The sequence below is a fragment of the Martes martes genome, assembly GCF_963455335.1.
Source record: "Martes martes genome assembly, chromosome: 18".
Taxonomy (NCBI): domain Eukaryota; kingdom Metazoa; phylum Chordata; class Mammalia; order Carnivora; family Mustelidae; genus Martes; species Martes martes.
Window position 1 is genome coordinate 35,024,571 of NC_137906.1, and position 16,303 is coordinate 35,040,873.

A 16,303-nucleotide genomic window follows, 5' to 3' on the forward strand; every position below is an offset into this window, starting at 1 on the left:
TTTCCTTTTAGCCCAAATCCCAGTCCCCGTCCCCTAAGACCCTCCCCCCCACCCTTACCCGCTCGTAAAATAAAATAAAGCAGATGCAGAAAAAAATGACTATTGTAGTCACTTAACACTCTTCCCAGACAGCTGATAACCCCAGTAGCTTAAGATTCAGCATATAGAATTCATTTACATGATATAGCACTCTGGATATGGCCCTAAACCGGTTTTTATTCATAGCTAGCGTCTCTCTAGTTCAACCACAAAAACTCCTACAGCCAGCAACCAAACTACGGAACCTTCAGAAATTAAAGACCCACAATATTAAAATACACAGAACAAAATATCTGAGGTATAAGATAAAAAATGTAATTTTTTTCCTCTTTTTTTTTTTTTTTTTTAATTTTTAGAGCTGCTAAAATGATGTACTACTGCGTGTATTGCAATACCCAGGCCTCGGAAAGCTTCCTCTCTCCCCACATTGGAAGGTTTTAATGGTTTTGTCATTTAGTATGGAGCGAAACGGTTGTATCCCCCTCGGTATATACTAGCCTGCAATGAAGAAAGAACGAGACCCACATCATCAGCATGGCTCCTAGTCTTGGCATCAGTCAAGGGTGCAAAAGCATTCTGAAACAAAGCAATTTGAGGGGTGGGTTTTTTACATTGTCCTTTTGCAACATGTGGATCATCAAAAAAGACTCATGTGAGAAACAGACACGCAACCGAAAGGGAGGCGCCCCCTCCCCATCCCAGCTCAGTCTCCGCGGGGCTCTCGACGGGGCCAGTCCCGACCTCCCTCGGCGTCTCTTTCTAAAGAGACTGACCGAGTCCCGTCGGCCAGCCCCGCTGGAGAGGAGAACTCCGGCACCGGCTGGGCGATGGAAGGATGTGCCCGGACTCGTTCCGTTGGCTCGTTTGACTCATGAACGCAGCATCCCGTCGGCCAAAGCTCCGTCTACCCTCGGCTCCGAGAGCCGGGGGTAGCCGGCGGGGGGGATGCCGCGAGCGGCTCTCCTCTCCAACCCGCTCCTCAAGCGGGCTCGGTGTTGGGGCAGAGATGCCGAACGCAAAACCCGGATGAAAATCTAAATCAACGGCTTTACTTGCCCGGGCTCGACACCCTGGATGGAATTTGTCCTTGAGAGGGGAGTTTACGGATGAATCGCTTGACGTCATCGAGCTTGTGCGAAAATAACACGTTTCCGAATCATGGCTGAATTTCTATGGCCAAGCTCCAGTGACGTGTCTGGTCACGGCTCTAGATGGCTATGAGGTGGCACTTAACTATTCCCTTTTTTTTTTTTTTTTTCTAAAAGTATGGGCGATTCCAAAGAATGCCTATGGGGATTTGTTTTTAGGATAAGGACTGGTGTTCTTGATCCCAAGCAGAAAACTGCATGCCAGAAGCTTTTTAATGATTGCATACGCTCTCACGCGATGGGCACGTCTTACTGTACTCAAGAGTTTTAGTGCATAGAAGTTTGAACAAGTACAGGCAGATTCACCCCACCCTCACCTCCCGTTTTTGCCCTCCCCCCCACCCTTCCCCAAAACAAAACCCCAGACTCCACCCCCCCCCAAAAAAAAGCGAAAACAAAAGACAACTCCCAAACCCAGCTGATTCCTTCTAATTCCTTAGGTACTAGGCACACGCACAAAGTGTGCCCCTCTCTCTATTTTCTTTCCTGGGCGACTATGACTTTAAACATGAATTGTAATAGGGGAGGAGAGGCAGTCAGATTCTCAGCTGCCTGACAGCAGAGGCCTGGAAGTGTGCAGCTTAGCTCCTCTGAAGTCTGTGCTGGGGCTGGAACCTTGGGGCTATGTGAATGAGCAGCGAGGGAGGGAAAAAAAAAGAAAAAAAAAAGTTCTGCATTGACACTGCATTCTGTTAGTGATGGATTTAATTATCAAAATGACTAATTATTCCATTAAGGTAAGTGCTCTGCTAGGTGAGACTTGCAAAATTAGAAATATAATAACTTACATGCACTACATTGCCAAGAAATTAAGACATTTATCAAGTTTACTGGGAGGATTAATGTGGCATTTTAGCTGCTGTTAGCACAAGAGACAAATTCAATTAAGGGAAAGTGAGAGGACGTCAACCGTCCACCCGTATGCTAAGGTCCCAGCTGGGGGAAGGGAAGGGAAGCAGGAAGAAGTGAGGAAGAGGAGGGCCTGGTACTCACCATGGCACCAACGCTGTAGGTGGGGGCTGGAGCAAGTGTGTGGTGGTAGGGGTCGGCAGCATAAACTCGTCCGTAACTGAAAGGAGAACACGGGGGAAGGTGAGTCCATAATATGCAATTGCCAAGTCCCGATAACCCTAAAATACAACAATTCCGAGACCGTGCGGAGAGGCCCTATGTGTCTTCAGAGGTTGGGAACACGTTTCCATCTGCCCCACGACATCGGAGAAGGCCAGCTGTGTCCAGCGCATTCTTCCGTCCCCTTAGCATCTCTGGCGAGATGATAACGCACTTTGCTCTCTCTCGTAGCGCCCTCCCTACGCTGCTCGCAGAGCTACCACGGAGCCCGAGGTAGGCAGAAGAAACAACTTGAAGGGGTGGTTTTAAGAAGCCCTGTACCCGCGGGGGACCTGTCTCTTTTTTCCCTAGAGACGCCGTCTTTTCTGCTAATTCAGCTGTTACCAATCAAGCGAGACAAGGTAGGTCGCAAAGGGTCAAGCAGCCTAGTCCGCGGTGAGGGTCCACCGTCTCAGAAAATAACAGATGTACTTGAACAGGAGGACCCTTGAAGGCTTTGTAGGACCTCCCCCCCCCACACACACACACACACTCCGCACTCAAGAATGAGTCTGATTTGATTTCGATCCTATCACCCCAGAACTTCTGCCTCATCAGTCAGTGGTCGGGTTCGGAGAAGGGACCCATTTCGAACAATATTTCTTGAGGACAAGAGCTCATCTTTGAGGTTTTCGATGCCCCTCCCCCACCCCCCCTCCCTGCACTGCCGTGCCTTTCAGGACGGGCTTTGGAATAAACACAGAGAGGGATGCCTGCTGAGCGTCCGGGGCTGAACACAGCAGCAAATCAGAAATGAAGGTTCAGAGAGTTTAAGGGACTTGCTCGGGGTCACAGGGCCGAACGGAGTCCGAGCTGATCCTTGAATCTCTCAGGGCAACCCGTAGGCTCCTTCTGTGGTGTCTCGACCCTGACTCGAATGACCTGCCAGCTGCCTTCCTGGAGACAGTCTGCACCCTGGTCTTGCTAATGATCGAAGCTGAGGTGCGCGCTGGGCGAGGTTAGGTTCCCTGGAATGGAGATCCTTATCCTGCACATGCTCTGTTGAGGAGCCTATCAGAGGGGCGGCGGACGGGCAAGCGGGTTGGGGACTGAGAAAGAAGAGAAACAAGGATGTGGTCTGAGCTGGAGACTAACTTCTGCCTGACCCTGGGAGCTGCACCCCAGAGTGGACCCCGCCTGGAGACAGGGACGTCGGTTTTTTAATGCCCGTGGAAGTTAAGTAGGAGTTGTGGGCTTCCGTACGGAATGGAGGATAACTTCTGGGTTCAATGGACTCTCTCTGGCAGCGGGGGGTTCTCTGAAGGAGGCGGCCGCTCTGCGCCGTTAGCAGCCCAGGCTCACGGCAGTGGGGGAACGCGTGTACCGGCCACTACGTGAGATGCACGTCCGTTACCAAGGGCTTGTGACTCCTGGACTTTGCTTTAGGGAACGAAGGAACGAGGTAAGAAGAGATGCTTTGTCTGCGCTGTCCACCTTTAGCTCCCCTCCCCTTAATAAAGTCTCAGCTGCCTGTGTTTATGTCTTGTCTTCTCCCCACTTTCCTTCCCATCTCCTTTTCCACAACTGGAGGATAAGAATGTACTGGTGGGTCTCCCTTGGTAGCTCACCCCAGAGAGTCTGGGATAGTGGGAAAAAGCCTGGCTGAGACCTAAGAGAGCGTCTTTAACTTTTAGGGTCCAAGTTAGACCCCCAAAGGGAAAAGAAATTTTTGATGGTACCAAGTTCTCCTCAGCTGTGTCCTACTCCTAAAGCCTGCTTGCGGGTTTCCAAGGGCTCTGAGCTCAGATGACCTAGATGAGGCTTCCTGCTTAAACACGCCGCGTTCTCCTGATCCCGCAATGCTGGGGCGCGAAGGGACATCTCTTTTCCGAGGTGACCCTCTCAGGGAAACCAACGAACAGCCAACCCCTCTTGCTCTCCATTCTTTGGGGCACCCTTGACTGATTTGTCTCCATCAGATGGCTTTCGGACAGCAACACTCCCTCTCTCTGGGAGGAAGAACAGTTCTAAGTCCAAGACCAAGGGTGTGTTAAAGACGGAGGAGGGAGTTTTAGAAGAAATCTTAGATTCAGAGAGGTCACCCGTGAAAGTTGGGCCTCTGCCCACATCACTAGAAGGAGATGTGAATGGGGGTGAAAAGGACATGCTCTAGGAGTTTGGTGCTGCTTTTCATTTTGTGAGAAAATAGTCTGTCATTGGTCTGGAGGAAAAAAGAGACCACTAATAGGATTATTTTAATGTACTTTCACCCGGCAAAGCTGGTCTTAAAATGCAAAGATAAACTGAAAATCCCAGGGAATTTAGTAAGTGATGCCAGTGTGTCCCTTTGATGGTATTCCTTCCAGACGAGTAGGACAAGGCCCATTTCCAGAAATCAATTTTTTTTTAGAATTGGGGGGAAGGGTTTTACTGGGGCAAGATTTTCCTCTTTGGAGGAGATAACGCGTTGGTAGTCTGAACGTATTCAGTGAGGGCGACGCCCACCTCTGCCCTCCGCGTGCTTCAGCGGTAAATTCTTAGTTGCCTCTAACCCCGGGGCAGAGCTTCAACCTTTGTGGAAAACCCAAGGTAACAATTTGGCAGTATTCTTTTCCAAGGCAGAAGAAAAATACAGCGGCACTGAACTATTCCTCGTAAATGAGCAGGCTCCTTTTCTCCTCGGGGTGACCTCTACCTTCAGAATCCGATGGTTTTATTATGATTAATAAATTTCATTTCCACAGAGGAAAAGGGACCATGTCAGCTCAAACGGAAAGCAAGGAGGCTTCTTTTCAAATGCTAATTTCTAAACACGCCCTTGTGTGACACGACAATTTAGACACAAGGTTATTAGGGAAGACGCGGAGTGGACGGCTAGCCTTGCAGCAGATGTGCCAGGCACGTCCGCGACCTCCTGTCCTCAGAGCTGGCTGAGCACAGCCCAGAGGAAAAGTGGCAGTTCCCAGGGACCTCGATGGGAGTGACGGGAAGATGTCTTGCGACCGCCACGTTCCGAGTGACCTACACACACCGCCGTCACCCTCCACGCCGCCCCTCCCTTCAGCAAAGTGGACCGTGGAGCGACCTGGTCATGATGCTGCCATGTTCCCACATCCCGCCCATCAGAAATTACAGATGGAATCTTCCTTGTGTCTACTTTACTCCACTCCCGCTGCGGCCACCCTAACCTCCGCCGGGGTTTCATCGGAACCGAATCCACAACAGCCCGAAGTCTTTCCTCTTTGCTTCTACTCTTGTCTCTCCAAACCACCAGCCACTTACACCTGTGGCTAACAGCTCTACACCATCCATCCATCCTGCTGTCCTATCCATCCATCCATCCATCATCTAGCTAGTCAGATACAAATGTAATCGTACCTCTTCCCTGCTTCAACCCCTCCAGTGGTTTTCCATTCAGCCCAGAAGGAAACCCAGACTTGCCTGGGTCGCCCCTGCTCCTCTCTCACTGTGCTCCAGGCACACCGGCCTCGCCGCTACTCTGAGAACACGTGCAAATTCATTTTGTGCTTTATAGTCTTTGCCTTTGTCTGCCCTGCAGGTAACGGAGCAAGTCTTGCAACAGTGTTGTGTGCTTGGCCCTCGGCCTGATGACTGACCCCTCCCACCCCCGCCAGGCATGTCAGCCCGGCGGAGGCTGGCCCTTTAATCTCCAGCGTCCACCCAAGCGCCGGCCACGGCGCAGGGGAGCCAAGGGCCAAGCCATCGTCGCAACGTGAGGGAAGGCAGCGAGAGGAGGAGTAAACCGGGAGAGAAGACACTTGCACCCATCCTCGGGATTCTGTCCGCAACCAAGATTCTCCAGGGGCGCCTCCTGTAGATTCTAGGTCACTGTTCCCACAGACCTTCCAAACCCTTCGAGACACTCCGAAGGTAGGTTTCTGGGGACTCTGGGCATACAGCATGTGTAATTTCACATCACCCCTGAGAGTTCGCAGAACACTGGCCAACATGCCATCAAGCTCATCAGACCCCTTTAGGGAAAAGCCAACCCAACAACGGAATAGAAGATAAGAGCTTTGCGGGTGACCTCACCTCATCATGAACCCGTTTTTGTTTTTGTTTTTGTTTTTTGACCTTAGCAACAAGTGAAAACAAGGAGGCCACCCATGGTGCTGGGGAGAGCACAGGGCACGGGGCCAGAAGATCCAGGTTCAAGTTCTACCTTCGCAATGTCCCTCCTCAAAGACTAGGTGAGTCGCTCTCTCTGAGCCTCATTTTCCTGTTCGCATGAAGTGGTATTCTTGGGTCTGAGCCCGGTCTAATCATCAAGTGCATGGAAAGAAACCAGGTACAATTTGAAGTGAGTCTACGGATAGGTGATTGCGATGCGGGGGGTCTTACACGGGGCTTGCCAAGCCGGGCTCTCGCTCCCGCCCAGACTTCTGGGCCGTAGAGACAAGGGAAAGGTTCTCTTCTAACCCGATCGCGTGGCGCTCTAGCAGTCAACTTACAGATACCGTCGGAGTTAAGCACTACCTACTTTCTGAGTTACAGACGGAGCTCGGAGTGCCGCATTTGAGCTTAGGGGTAGGTGGGGACTAAAATGCCTAACAATGCTGCCCATGGAGTGGGAAAGAGAACCTGTGTTTGTTAAAGTGCTTTGTCAACTCTACAGAGAGATGTAAATATTACTTCTTAGTACTGTCTGAATTTTGTTGAAAATAAGCTGGATACTAATGAAATACAGTAGAGCTGTGTTGGGGCCCAGACCAGGATTCTAGCACAGTGAAGTGATTTTCTTATAGGGACAGAGTAAGAACACTAATTAATTTCCCTGTCTGTGTTTTACTCTATCTCAATTAAGAGCCTTTATGCCCTCTCGGACCTTTATTCTTCCTGCAGCATCACTTCCCCACGCCTCCTGTCCCAGATATAGCTGGGGAGACCCTGAGGGAGCAGGAAGGGGAGCAAAAAACCCTCACCCCACAGGAGAAGTTCCCAGTGGCGTGTAGCTCTCCTGGACAGCCTGACCACCGCGAGGAGGCCTGGAGGACTGTGCCCCCACCACACCAAGAAGCAGGGCAGAGTAGGCTTCAAAAGAGTATGCATCCTGATCTCTGGGGTGTCTGTACTGTCATCAGGGGCCACAGCGCCCTCCTCATTGGATCTAAGATACAGTCTAAAAGACACTGGGGAAATGGATCCGTGCTGGTCACACACGTTCGGCAAAGGGAGCACCACCATACCGTAACCCCGCAGTTCGAACAGCCTGTTATTTGGAGAGCGACGGTGAAGCTAAGGGATGTCCTCCCCCTTCACTTTCCTGGAGGGTCCACTGAGGTCTGGACCCTAGGATGGCTCACCCCAGTCTGGGTGTCTGAGGCACCCACTGAGGAGACAGAAGTTAACCTGCCCAGGAAGAGGGGCCCCTCGTCCCACCGCATCCCTCGGGTTTCTTGAGCTCTTCCAAATGAAACACCAGAGGACTTTTAAAAGAAAATCCTTTGGTTTTCGCCGCTGCTGCTGGTATCATCCACTGCTAGGCTGTTGCCTTCCCCCCATCCAGAAAGAAAGCACCTGGAACACTGTTCCAGATCAGGCATGCTTTGCATTTGGGAAAATGCTCTGCTCCTGGCAATGCTCTGTGGCTGGGAAGGAGCGACAGTAATTATCAGTCAGAGAGGGGAAGAAAAAGGCCACATGGAGGGTACATGGGCTTTGGGGGTCCCTCCGCTCTGCCCCAGCAGTTGCATTAGTGCCTGACCTGATGCCACTGCAAATCAACCCATTTTCAAAAACAGAGCGTTATGGGCATTTCTGCTTCTCTACGGACGCATCTCCTACTCATCCTCAAGTAAAAATGCAGCACAACCTAGTAAGATCCTACCTTCCTACTGAAAGTGGTGGCGGGCTTCTGACAAACCCCTCGGGGATTCTGGACTGCAGGATCTGACAGGTCCCCTTGGCTTATGGGGTTTCTGGGAGCTCAGGATGGAGGCAAAATCCCTCCTTTCAAAAGATGAAAGGCCGCAGCCCCGAATACGGGAGGTCACAGCAGGCCTTTCCAATTCCTGGTTGGGGATGGCTTGAGCTATCTTGTAGATGAATGCGCTCTCACTTTCATGCAGACCAACACCGACCAGACAACCAAGGCGGCTCAGGGTGCAACCACCCTCTCTCAAACGGTAGAACGTCACAACTTTCAGCCTGCAGAGTCTGGGTTAGCACAACGTGCACTGGTTTGAGAAGGTCTTAGGATAGACATGGTTAATAATGGCCAAGATTTGCAGCAAATCTTCCAGGGTCATTCACAGCAAAGACAATGAGTTGGTCTCTGTCCACCACCGAGAGACCTGGGGCCCATCCAACTGCTTCATCTCCACAGGAAGAGAGAAGAGGATTTGCAGGACCCCAGGCCACACATCCTGGATTGCCACAATCAGGGGAAAGTATTAGGATGGGGACAACTTGAATGTATTGGGAAAGAATTAAAAGAGAGATGGGTTAGAAGTTGATGGTGTTCCTGTTCACTTTCCTGCGGAGAGTCTACTGAGGTCTCAGTGGCTCAGCAAACTTGTTCTGGAAGGAAACACTCCTCTGTGATTCCTGCAGCCTCTCCTAGCTTTAGTCTGGATGCTGACATTCGTCGGCCACTTTTATATGGTCTACGGAGAGGTACGTGTGGGGCGGGATGGGTTGGGGGGGGGAGGATGAGCAAGCTGTATTCTAGAAGCTTCTCAAGATACATCGAAGAGGAACTTAGCCAGACGCAAACTGAAAACATCTATAAAACCACTTCGAAAGTAGCAAAATTTCCCCCCAAACAGCCAAGTCGCAACAGAAGAACTTCTCCAAATGAACAACATGACGTCATCTCACCTGGACTCTGACATGTCTGAATGCTGCCGTTTACTTCCTTAGCCTGGATTTGAAATCGTCACCTTCGCGAATCACTTACTACGTTTTCCAGCCTCCTGTTTTCTTTGCTCAGAACCAGTGGGAAAAGCAGCTTCGGGACTCTTCCAGTTCTAACTAGGGAGCCGTAGAGTTTACGCATCCAAACTGTCACACATCTCAATTGTGTATTCGTAAGTTTACCTGTAACACCTGTAACATCTGTGAGAAGCAGAGCACACCACCCATGGCGATCAGATGGCAGCATCCATTCTGTACACTCCCCATGCATTTCAAAACCTCTTCCAATTCTGAATCCCCAACAGAACAGGTCTGAGATAAGAACCTCAATTCTGGATTCATCAGAGCAGGGTCACAGCCACTGCCTGGGAGTTGAGACGACATGGTGAGCCCTGCTCTTGGCCATCGTTCCTTCACTCTGGAATGCCTCCTACAACAAGAGACTCATCCATAGCTGTGCGCTCTTTAACGCCAAGCCCAAGGCCATCCTCCTCTTACAAAGGCTGCTTCACCTTCTTTGTGTCCTGACAACTGCTCTACCAAAATCACTAAGAAATCCCCATCATGCTCTGAAATCAACGTGGCCCCCAGCTGGGGCTCAGTCTACTGGGGGAGCGGCTAAGAGTCATCTCAGAACGTTCACCTCCTCTTTGAGCGACTTCCTCCTCCTGTGAATGGAGGTAATGGTGCATACAGACTGGGTAAGGCAGTAGTGAGGTTGACGTGAGGGTGGCGGGTTACCGGCTAGTCAGCAACCCAGTGAGTGTCAGACGTCGATGCCATCAAGCTGGCACTCACCGCCTTCTCTCCATCCCTGGTGGGGGTCACGACAAGAAAGCCCATGGAGTACATCCGTCAGAACCACCCCTGAGGTAAGCGTCTGGAGCCCCCGTGCCCTGTGTAAGCAGCTCAGACATTCCGAGAGCTTAACCGGGAGGGTGAGAAGAACGAGCAGACGTACAACACACGCTAACCACACCCCCGCTTGGAGGCAAAATTAAAACACACAGTCATGATACGCTGCCAGAGTCCAGATGATCTGTCACAGTATTTTAACGGCAGCTGAGTATCCCTCGCCTCTAAGAAACCAGTTCTTGGGGCACAAAAACCCTTTCAATACTCACCTGAGCAAAATGAATGAAAATCTAACTCCAGAATGGTACTAATAAAAATATAATGAGCCAGAGATGAGACATTTTAAGGTTTATAGCAGCCACATTAAAAACTTGAAAAGAAAGAGGGGCAATTCACTTTTATATATTTAATCCAACATATTAAAATGTTATCATTCCAATGGGTAATCAATGTAAAGATTATTAATGTCATAAAGTGTTTTTACATAATTTTAAAAACATAATTTGTATACAAGTATAATTTGTATTTGTACTGTTTACAAAATACTGTATGATCTACAAAACATTATATACGATATACAAATACATTTGTATACAAAAATAAATTTTACATAATTTTTGTACTAAGGTTTCAAAATCTAGTCTATGTTTTGTACTTACAGCTCGTCTCGGTTTGGACCAGCCACACTTCAAGGACCCTGTAGCCAGTAGGGCTATCGGCCGCCATACTGCAAAGCGCAACTCTAGGAAAATCTGTCCTGTGCTCTCCTTACCACCGAAAGGGGAGATTCCTGACTGATCAGCTCTGTGGTTCCTGAAGACTTAGGAATTACCTGGGAGAATTTGTAAGAATGCAGATTTTCGGGCTCCAGACCTGTACATCAGAATCTCTAGGGCAGGGACATGGGAGGAAGAAATGGATTCTGCATTTTTAATAACTGCTGTTCTATTTTTTTTTTAATTAAAATTCTGCACTGATACAGCACTCCCTCCCTCACGGCTGAATCAGAGCTATCTGGATATCTTTGATTTGTATAAGTAAACTGATAGAGACGTTTTATTTTTATAGGGTATCGCTGTTGCCTGTACCAAGCTTTGAACTACACCTAGTGCACAGCAAGCGCTCAATAAATGTTATAATTATTTTTACTAGGTTCCTTTGTTTATATGCTCCCTGAACACCCTGCACACCCTATTATAATACACATCACATTTTATTGGAAACAGACCAATTAACTACAAATCAATTTGCTGCATGACGACTTTGCTGAATAATCAAATAACCAAAATGTAAGGAAGACAATTAGAGGAAGTTTGCTGAAGGATCAATTAGGGGACTGGCCTAGTTAGAAACTCCGAAACACTGTCTGAGGCTGCGTGGATGTGCGGGTGTGTGCTTCTGTGCCTGTGTGTGCACCTACATGTGTAGGTCGGGCGGGGATAGAAGGATGGAAGAGGGGTATGACACCCCATGTGGCCATGAACTTGCTTCTGATAATGACTTCATCAAGTATATAGCAGCCCATTCACAGGGGATGGTTTTAATGGATTTGGCCATGCCCTCGGCCAAGGCTTTTTCGCAGATCCCCACCCTTACCTAGTGTCCAGTGCTCATACAGAACTGGGGGTGTGTCCCCAGGCTGGCTTCCCATGCCTCCAAGATGGTGCCTGGCCTGGTGGAGGAGGCACCTTGCTGCTTGCTGCTGGACAGAGACCCAGCCTCCCCCTGGACCCCAGAAACACACAAGCACGCACACACACTCTCTTGAGCAGGGGGGGCAGCTGGAATTCAGCAGCCAAAACTACCAGTTCAAAGTTTCTGGTAGTTTTTAGGGGATGGACTAGCCTGTTGATCTCTAGCCCTTGATTTTCAGCAAAAGAAAGATATTTGGGGAACCAACCCGGAACACACGATGCCTGTTTGACCCTATCTCCTGGAATACGCAGAATGCTCCCCGGCAAGGCAGCTGCTCCCTTTGGCGCCCTGTCTCTGCGTCTAGACTGGTGCCCAGCATGACACGGTATTCAACGCACACCTGCTGCACGCAGGGGATGCACCAAGTCAAACACACACCCAGGGGAATGGCCATCTGGGGAGCCGGTAAGTTCCCTTAGGGCCCCTCAACTTATTTGTGAGTTGCTCCCCAACTCACAAATACTCGTCTTTCAGGAGCAAAGATAGCACAACTCAAGAGAGCAGGGGAATTCCGTCTGGAGCCAAAGGTCAATGCTGCAAGGTCAAAATACAAGGGGCACATGTGGGCAGTGGGGTTCAGTGGAAAGAACTTTGTCCACTGGGATTTGGGGAAAGTTACCCAAGTTCTCTGGATCTAAGCAACTTTTTTTTTTTTTTAACCTCTAAGATGAGAAGGAGGGTAACACCTCCCTCACCAAGCTGATGTGAGAAATCATCTGTGCACGTATGCACACACACACGCACAGGCAGGGACCTATGTATCCATATAATTTATTATGCTTGCTCGTATGCAGAATTTGCTCAAGATGACAGGAAGTTATCATCACACCCTGGAGAATTCAGCGAAGCCTGTTTGAGGGACAAGGACTGAGGGATGGAGGGTTCCCTCTTCGTGGCGACAACAAGTCTTAGCACTCCATGGAAATAAAACACCCTTGGAGAAAGAGGGAGAATGTGGACATTTAACACGGACTGAACTTCTTCCACTTCTAATCTGCCGGCCTGTCCTGCTTGTTCTCTGTTCAAAATACAGCCCAAAGCCAACCCCTTTTTGGCTCTTCCACCACCATCATCCTAACCCAGGTCCCTGCCACCCTCCTCCCCTCTCCCTACACTCCCCCCTTCCCCCGGGACTGTTGCAAGAGACTCCCAACTAGGGCTCCTTCTCCTGCTCTTGTCATGGGCGATCTGCTCTCCACAATGCCAACTCATCATTAGAATGATAAGGCAGACCACACCTGACCCTCCAAGGACATCTACCACACCTCAATCTCGAGTGGTTTCAGATTCTCCAAGTCCTAATTTGTTCTGAGCCCTAGCGGTCTTCCTGATCTGATCTCCAAAACTCTGTCTTATATTCAGATGCTGTGGCCCCGCCGCACATCCTGCTGAGCCCGGCCGGCCAACTCAGGCATGCCTCAACCACAAGGCATTTGCACTTGCCGCAGGTCCCTGCTCCAACGTCACCCCCTCGGAGAGGTCCTCTCTGCCTGGTGAACCTAAAGCAACATTGCATCCTAGTTTCTATCCGGCTCTCTGCTCTTTGATTCTTGATAGCTGTTGTAGGATTTGCCACGCCAGTATATCACATGCCTTTGCACCTACATGTCGGGCATCGGGTCTCAGCTAGAAAGGAGGCTCTTTGAAGGAAGGGCTTCTCCTGGCTTATTTAAGGCCATGCCCTGAGGGCTCAGAACACTTGTGCATACACCGTAATGACTCACTACATATTAAGGAAGTGACCTGAATTCCCAGCTGTTCTGCCAAACTAACAAACTTGCTTTGTGACCTTCGTTCGGGCTTAAGAGCCAAACTCTCCTTCCACTACAATCACTAGCCAGTCCTGGAAAATCTCCAGCGAGTCACAGTGGCAGGGAGCCCTCAAGTCTAAGAAGGGAAAATCATCTTGTCCCTTGTCCCTGCCATCGCTTGCAGGATCCAACTCATGAAAGGTTCTTGATGTTACACAATGAGAAGATATCTGAGCGTCCAAAGTGAGCGTTGGACACATGCACGCTGGGGGCTCAGGTCTTCTGTCAAAAGGTCCCCCAGGAGTCACTCCCCACGAGCACTTTGTCCTTCAGGAGCAACCAAACGAACACCAAAACCAAACAATGAATGCCACTGCCGGAGACACTGAATAAGAAAACAAACACAACCTCACGAACCACACACGCGAGCAAGAAAAGCTGCTTCTAACGTGGCTAGCAAAAGCAGGAATGACACGTTGGCATCCTCTCCAAAAGACCCAAGGAAGAATCATCACTTTTCCTTTGGGGACAGGAATAAAACCCCTTTGGTGCCGCAGATCCTACGGTCTTGAGATATGCATCTCACCATCTCTGCCCCGAGCCACGACAAAACTGGCCAGCTCTGCCCGACAGGCAGCTGTGTGAGACTAACACGTCTTTATAAGAATTTCAGTTATTAAATTCATCGCGCCCTCCAAACTGAGATTTTAAGTGTCTTGCTCATTTCTTCCTTCGTTTAGGAAAACACTGAAATCCCGGAGATAACCACTTATTCAGGAGACCTGCCCTAAGGAGTTGTTCTGCACGCGGGGATGGTTTTGTTGGTTAGAATGGGGGCGCCCCGGTGCTCCCAGCACGGGGGAGATGAGGCGCTCGGAGATTTCGTCAAAACCATGAGTCACAAACTGTGTTGACCGACCAGTTCTGATTTCACTCTGTGAGGAGGGAGGACTGGCTGGGAGAGAATTTGATTGATACGGGTGTCTCCTTTTTCATGCTTGGTTCAAAATTCAGAGTTCAAATTGAACCTTATGAAGCAGACACCATATTATTAATATGGCCATCAAAGCAACAGGGATATCTCTCTCAATTTGAAAGCTGATCAATAACAATCCATTAAGAATTTACTGAGCAGCCGTCCTAAATCCGATAAGGTAGGTGACAACACTCGCTCTACCCAAGCCAACTTTCATTATCTGTGGCCTCTTTCAGGAGTAGTGTGTGTGGGGGCCACTTGCTTACAAGGCAAAAGTGTGTCAAGTCACAGGATGAAATCAATGTCTATCTCTTAAAGCTGCAACTTGGCAGTGTTTGATCCATGGTGTCAAAACACAATCCAAGATACACCGGGACAGGTGTGCGTTTTAAACAGGAGAGTTGGAGGCGGTGAAGTCAGCATACCCACAGATGGCATCCAGTGATAACATTTTCAACCAACACCCCTCCCCACCGCAGTCAGGTACCCCTCCAGAAGCATGCTCCCTTTCCAAGGGTTTGAAGATGTCAAATGTCTCTCGCATCCCAGGAACATTCCCCGCCACCCCCGGCTACGCAACCATCTATCCCCTACTATTAAGTATTAGTGAAGTGTTAGGGGTGTCACCACCTCCCACAGGGAGAAACAGATGTTTCAGGCCAGGGGTTTAGGGAGGAAAAAAGGGGAGCCCTTATCCAGGGTTTTTTTTTATAGAAATGGAGTAAGCTATTGCTTTAAAATACGAGCATGCATACCTCCTGAACTCCCGGGGTAAGACACTGAGCCATTAAAAATATGGACACCAAGTCTACCCATGAAACTTAGATCGGACAGGGCTGGTGACATGTTCCTAGCACTCTGTCCTTCCTTCAGTTCCTTCTCACCAAAGACTGTAAGTAGGGAGGGCAGCGTTAGCCAACAAGCCTTCATTTGCTGGGCTCCACTGATAAAATGTGATCGATAGGAGATGAAGTTCTATCTGTAACGCTCTGTGGAATGTAGGGTTTTGAAGGTCATGTCCTACTCTACATGTTCATAAGCTGTACGGTCCTCCCTTGTTGGCTAGAAGCAACACATTGGTAAGATTCCCTAGTAATTGTTTTGGTGAAAGCTTAGGCTTAAAGGCAAAACAAAACAAAACCAAAAAAACCAAAACGCCCCAAAACAAACCAAAACCAAACCAAAACCAAAGAACCCCGAATCTGTTAGCACTCACCTATCTTGCATTTAATCAAGTAATCCCATGCTAATGAAAGTCCAACCATAACTGTTCTGAACCACATCAAAGCAAAAAGACAGGCATTATTTTGATGGACACATCATGCAACTTTGTAGTTTCCATTTGCCAATGCCCTGATTCCAAAGGCAGAAGACTTTGTCTCTCTAAATCCTGCTACTTGTAATAGGTTTTAAAAGAAAGGAGATAGAGGATCTTTCATTAATAGAATGAAGATCCCCTTCTCATGAGACAGAGATAATTATAGTCCCCAATGCCTCTCTCTGGCTTTCTAGATTCGGTTTTTTATAACTAGTCATTCAATAAAGATCCCAAATAATTCACATATACATCTGCGTGAACCCAGACAAAAATATGTCAAAAAACATACAAGTCACACGTCTGTGTCCTTAATCTCCCATTCAGCATTTTAACACAAGAGCACTGCTTATACTGTAAGATCATACTGTGGCTTCATTCAACAGAGTTTTACTTTTCTAGATCATGTATTATTAAAACTGGAAATAAAATATCCAAGTTAGCAAAACGCCTGGTATCTCTTCAGACAGCAGAGCCTCAAGGCTTCGGCTATACTCCAAAGATATACGGGCTTTGTTTTTGTTTTTTGTCTTATTTATTTATTTTTCAACTCAACTTTCTAGAGTGACCAACTGCAGCATGTGAAGAAAAAAAAAAA

General features: G+C 48.8%; 1 protein-coding gene across 16 annotated transcripts in view; it reads right to left on the reverse strand.

Moving 5' to 3' along the window:
• Positions 1-334: 334 nt before the first annotated feature.
• The window catches only part of RBFOX1 (RNA binding fox-1 homolog 1), an 861,682-nt gene continuing 845,713 nt past the window's right edge, over positions 335-16,303 (reverse strand). For 9 of the 16 annotated variants that reach the window (XM_080830150.1, XM_080830148.1, XM_080830140.1 and 6 more), the window contains 2 exons: positions 2,181-2,256; positions 394-615 (listed from right to left, as the gene is read on the reverse strand). In XM_080830150.1, the coding sequence (XP_080686276.1) occupies positions 493-615; positions 2,181-2,256 (199 nt within the window). In that variant the 3' untranslated portion in view covers positions 394-492. Of the gene's footprint in view, positions 1,810-2,180; positions 2,257-16,303 lie in introns of all 16 variants that reach the window. The other 7 variants (XM_080830139.1, XM_080830147.1, XM_080830141.1 and 4 more) reach the window with 2 other exon arrangements.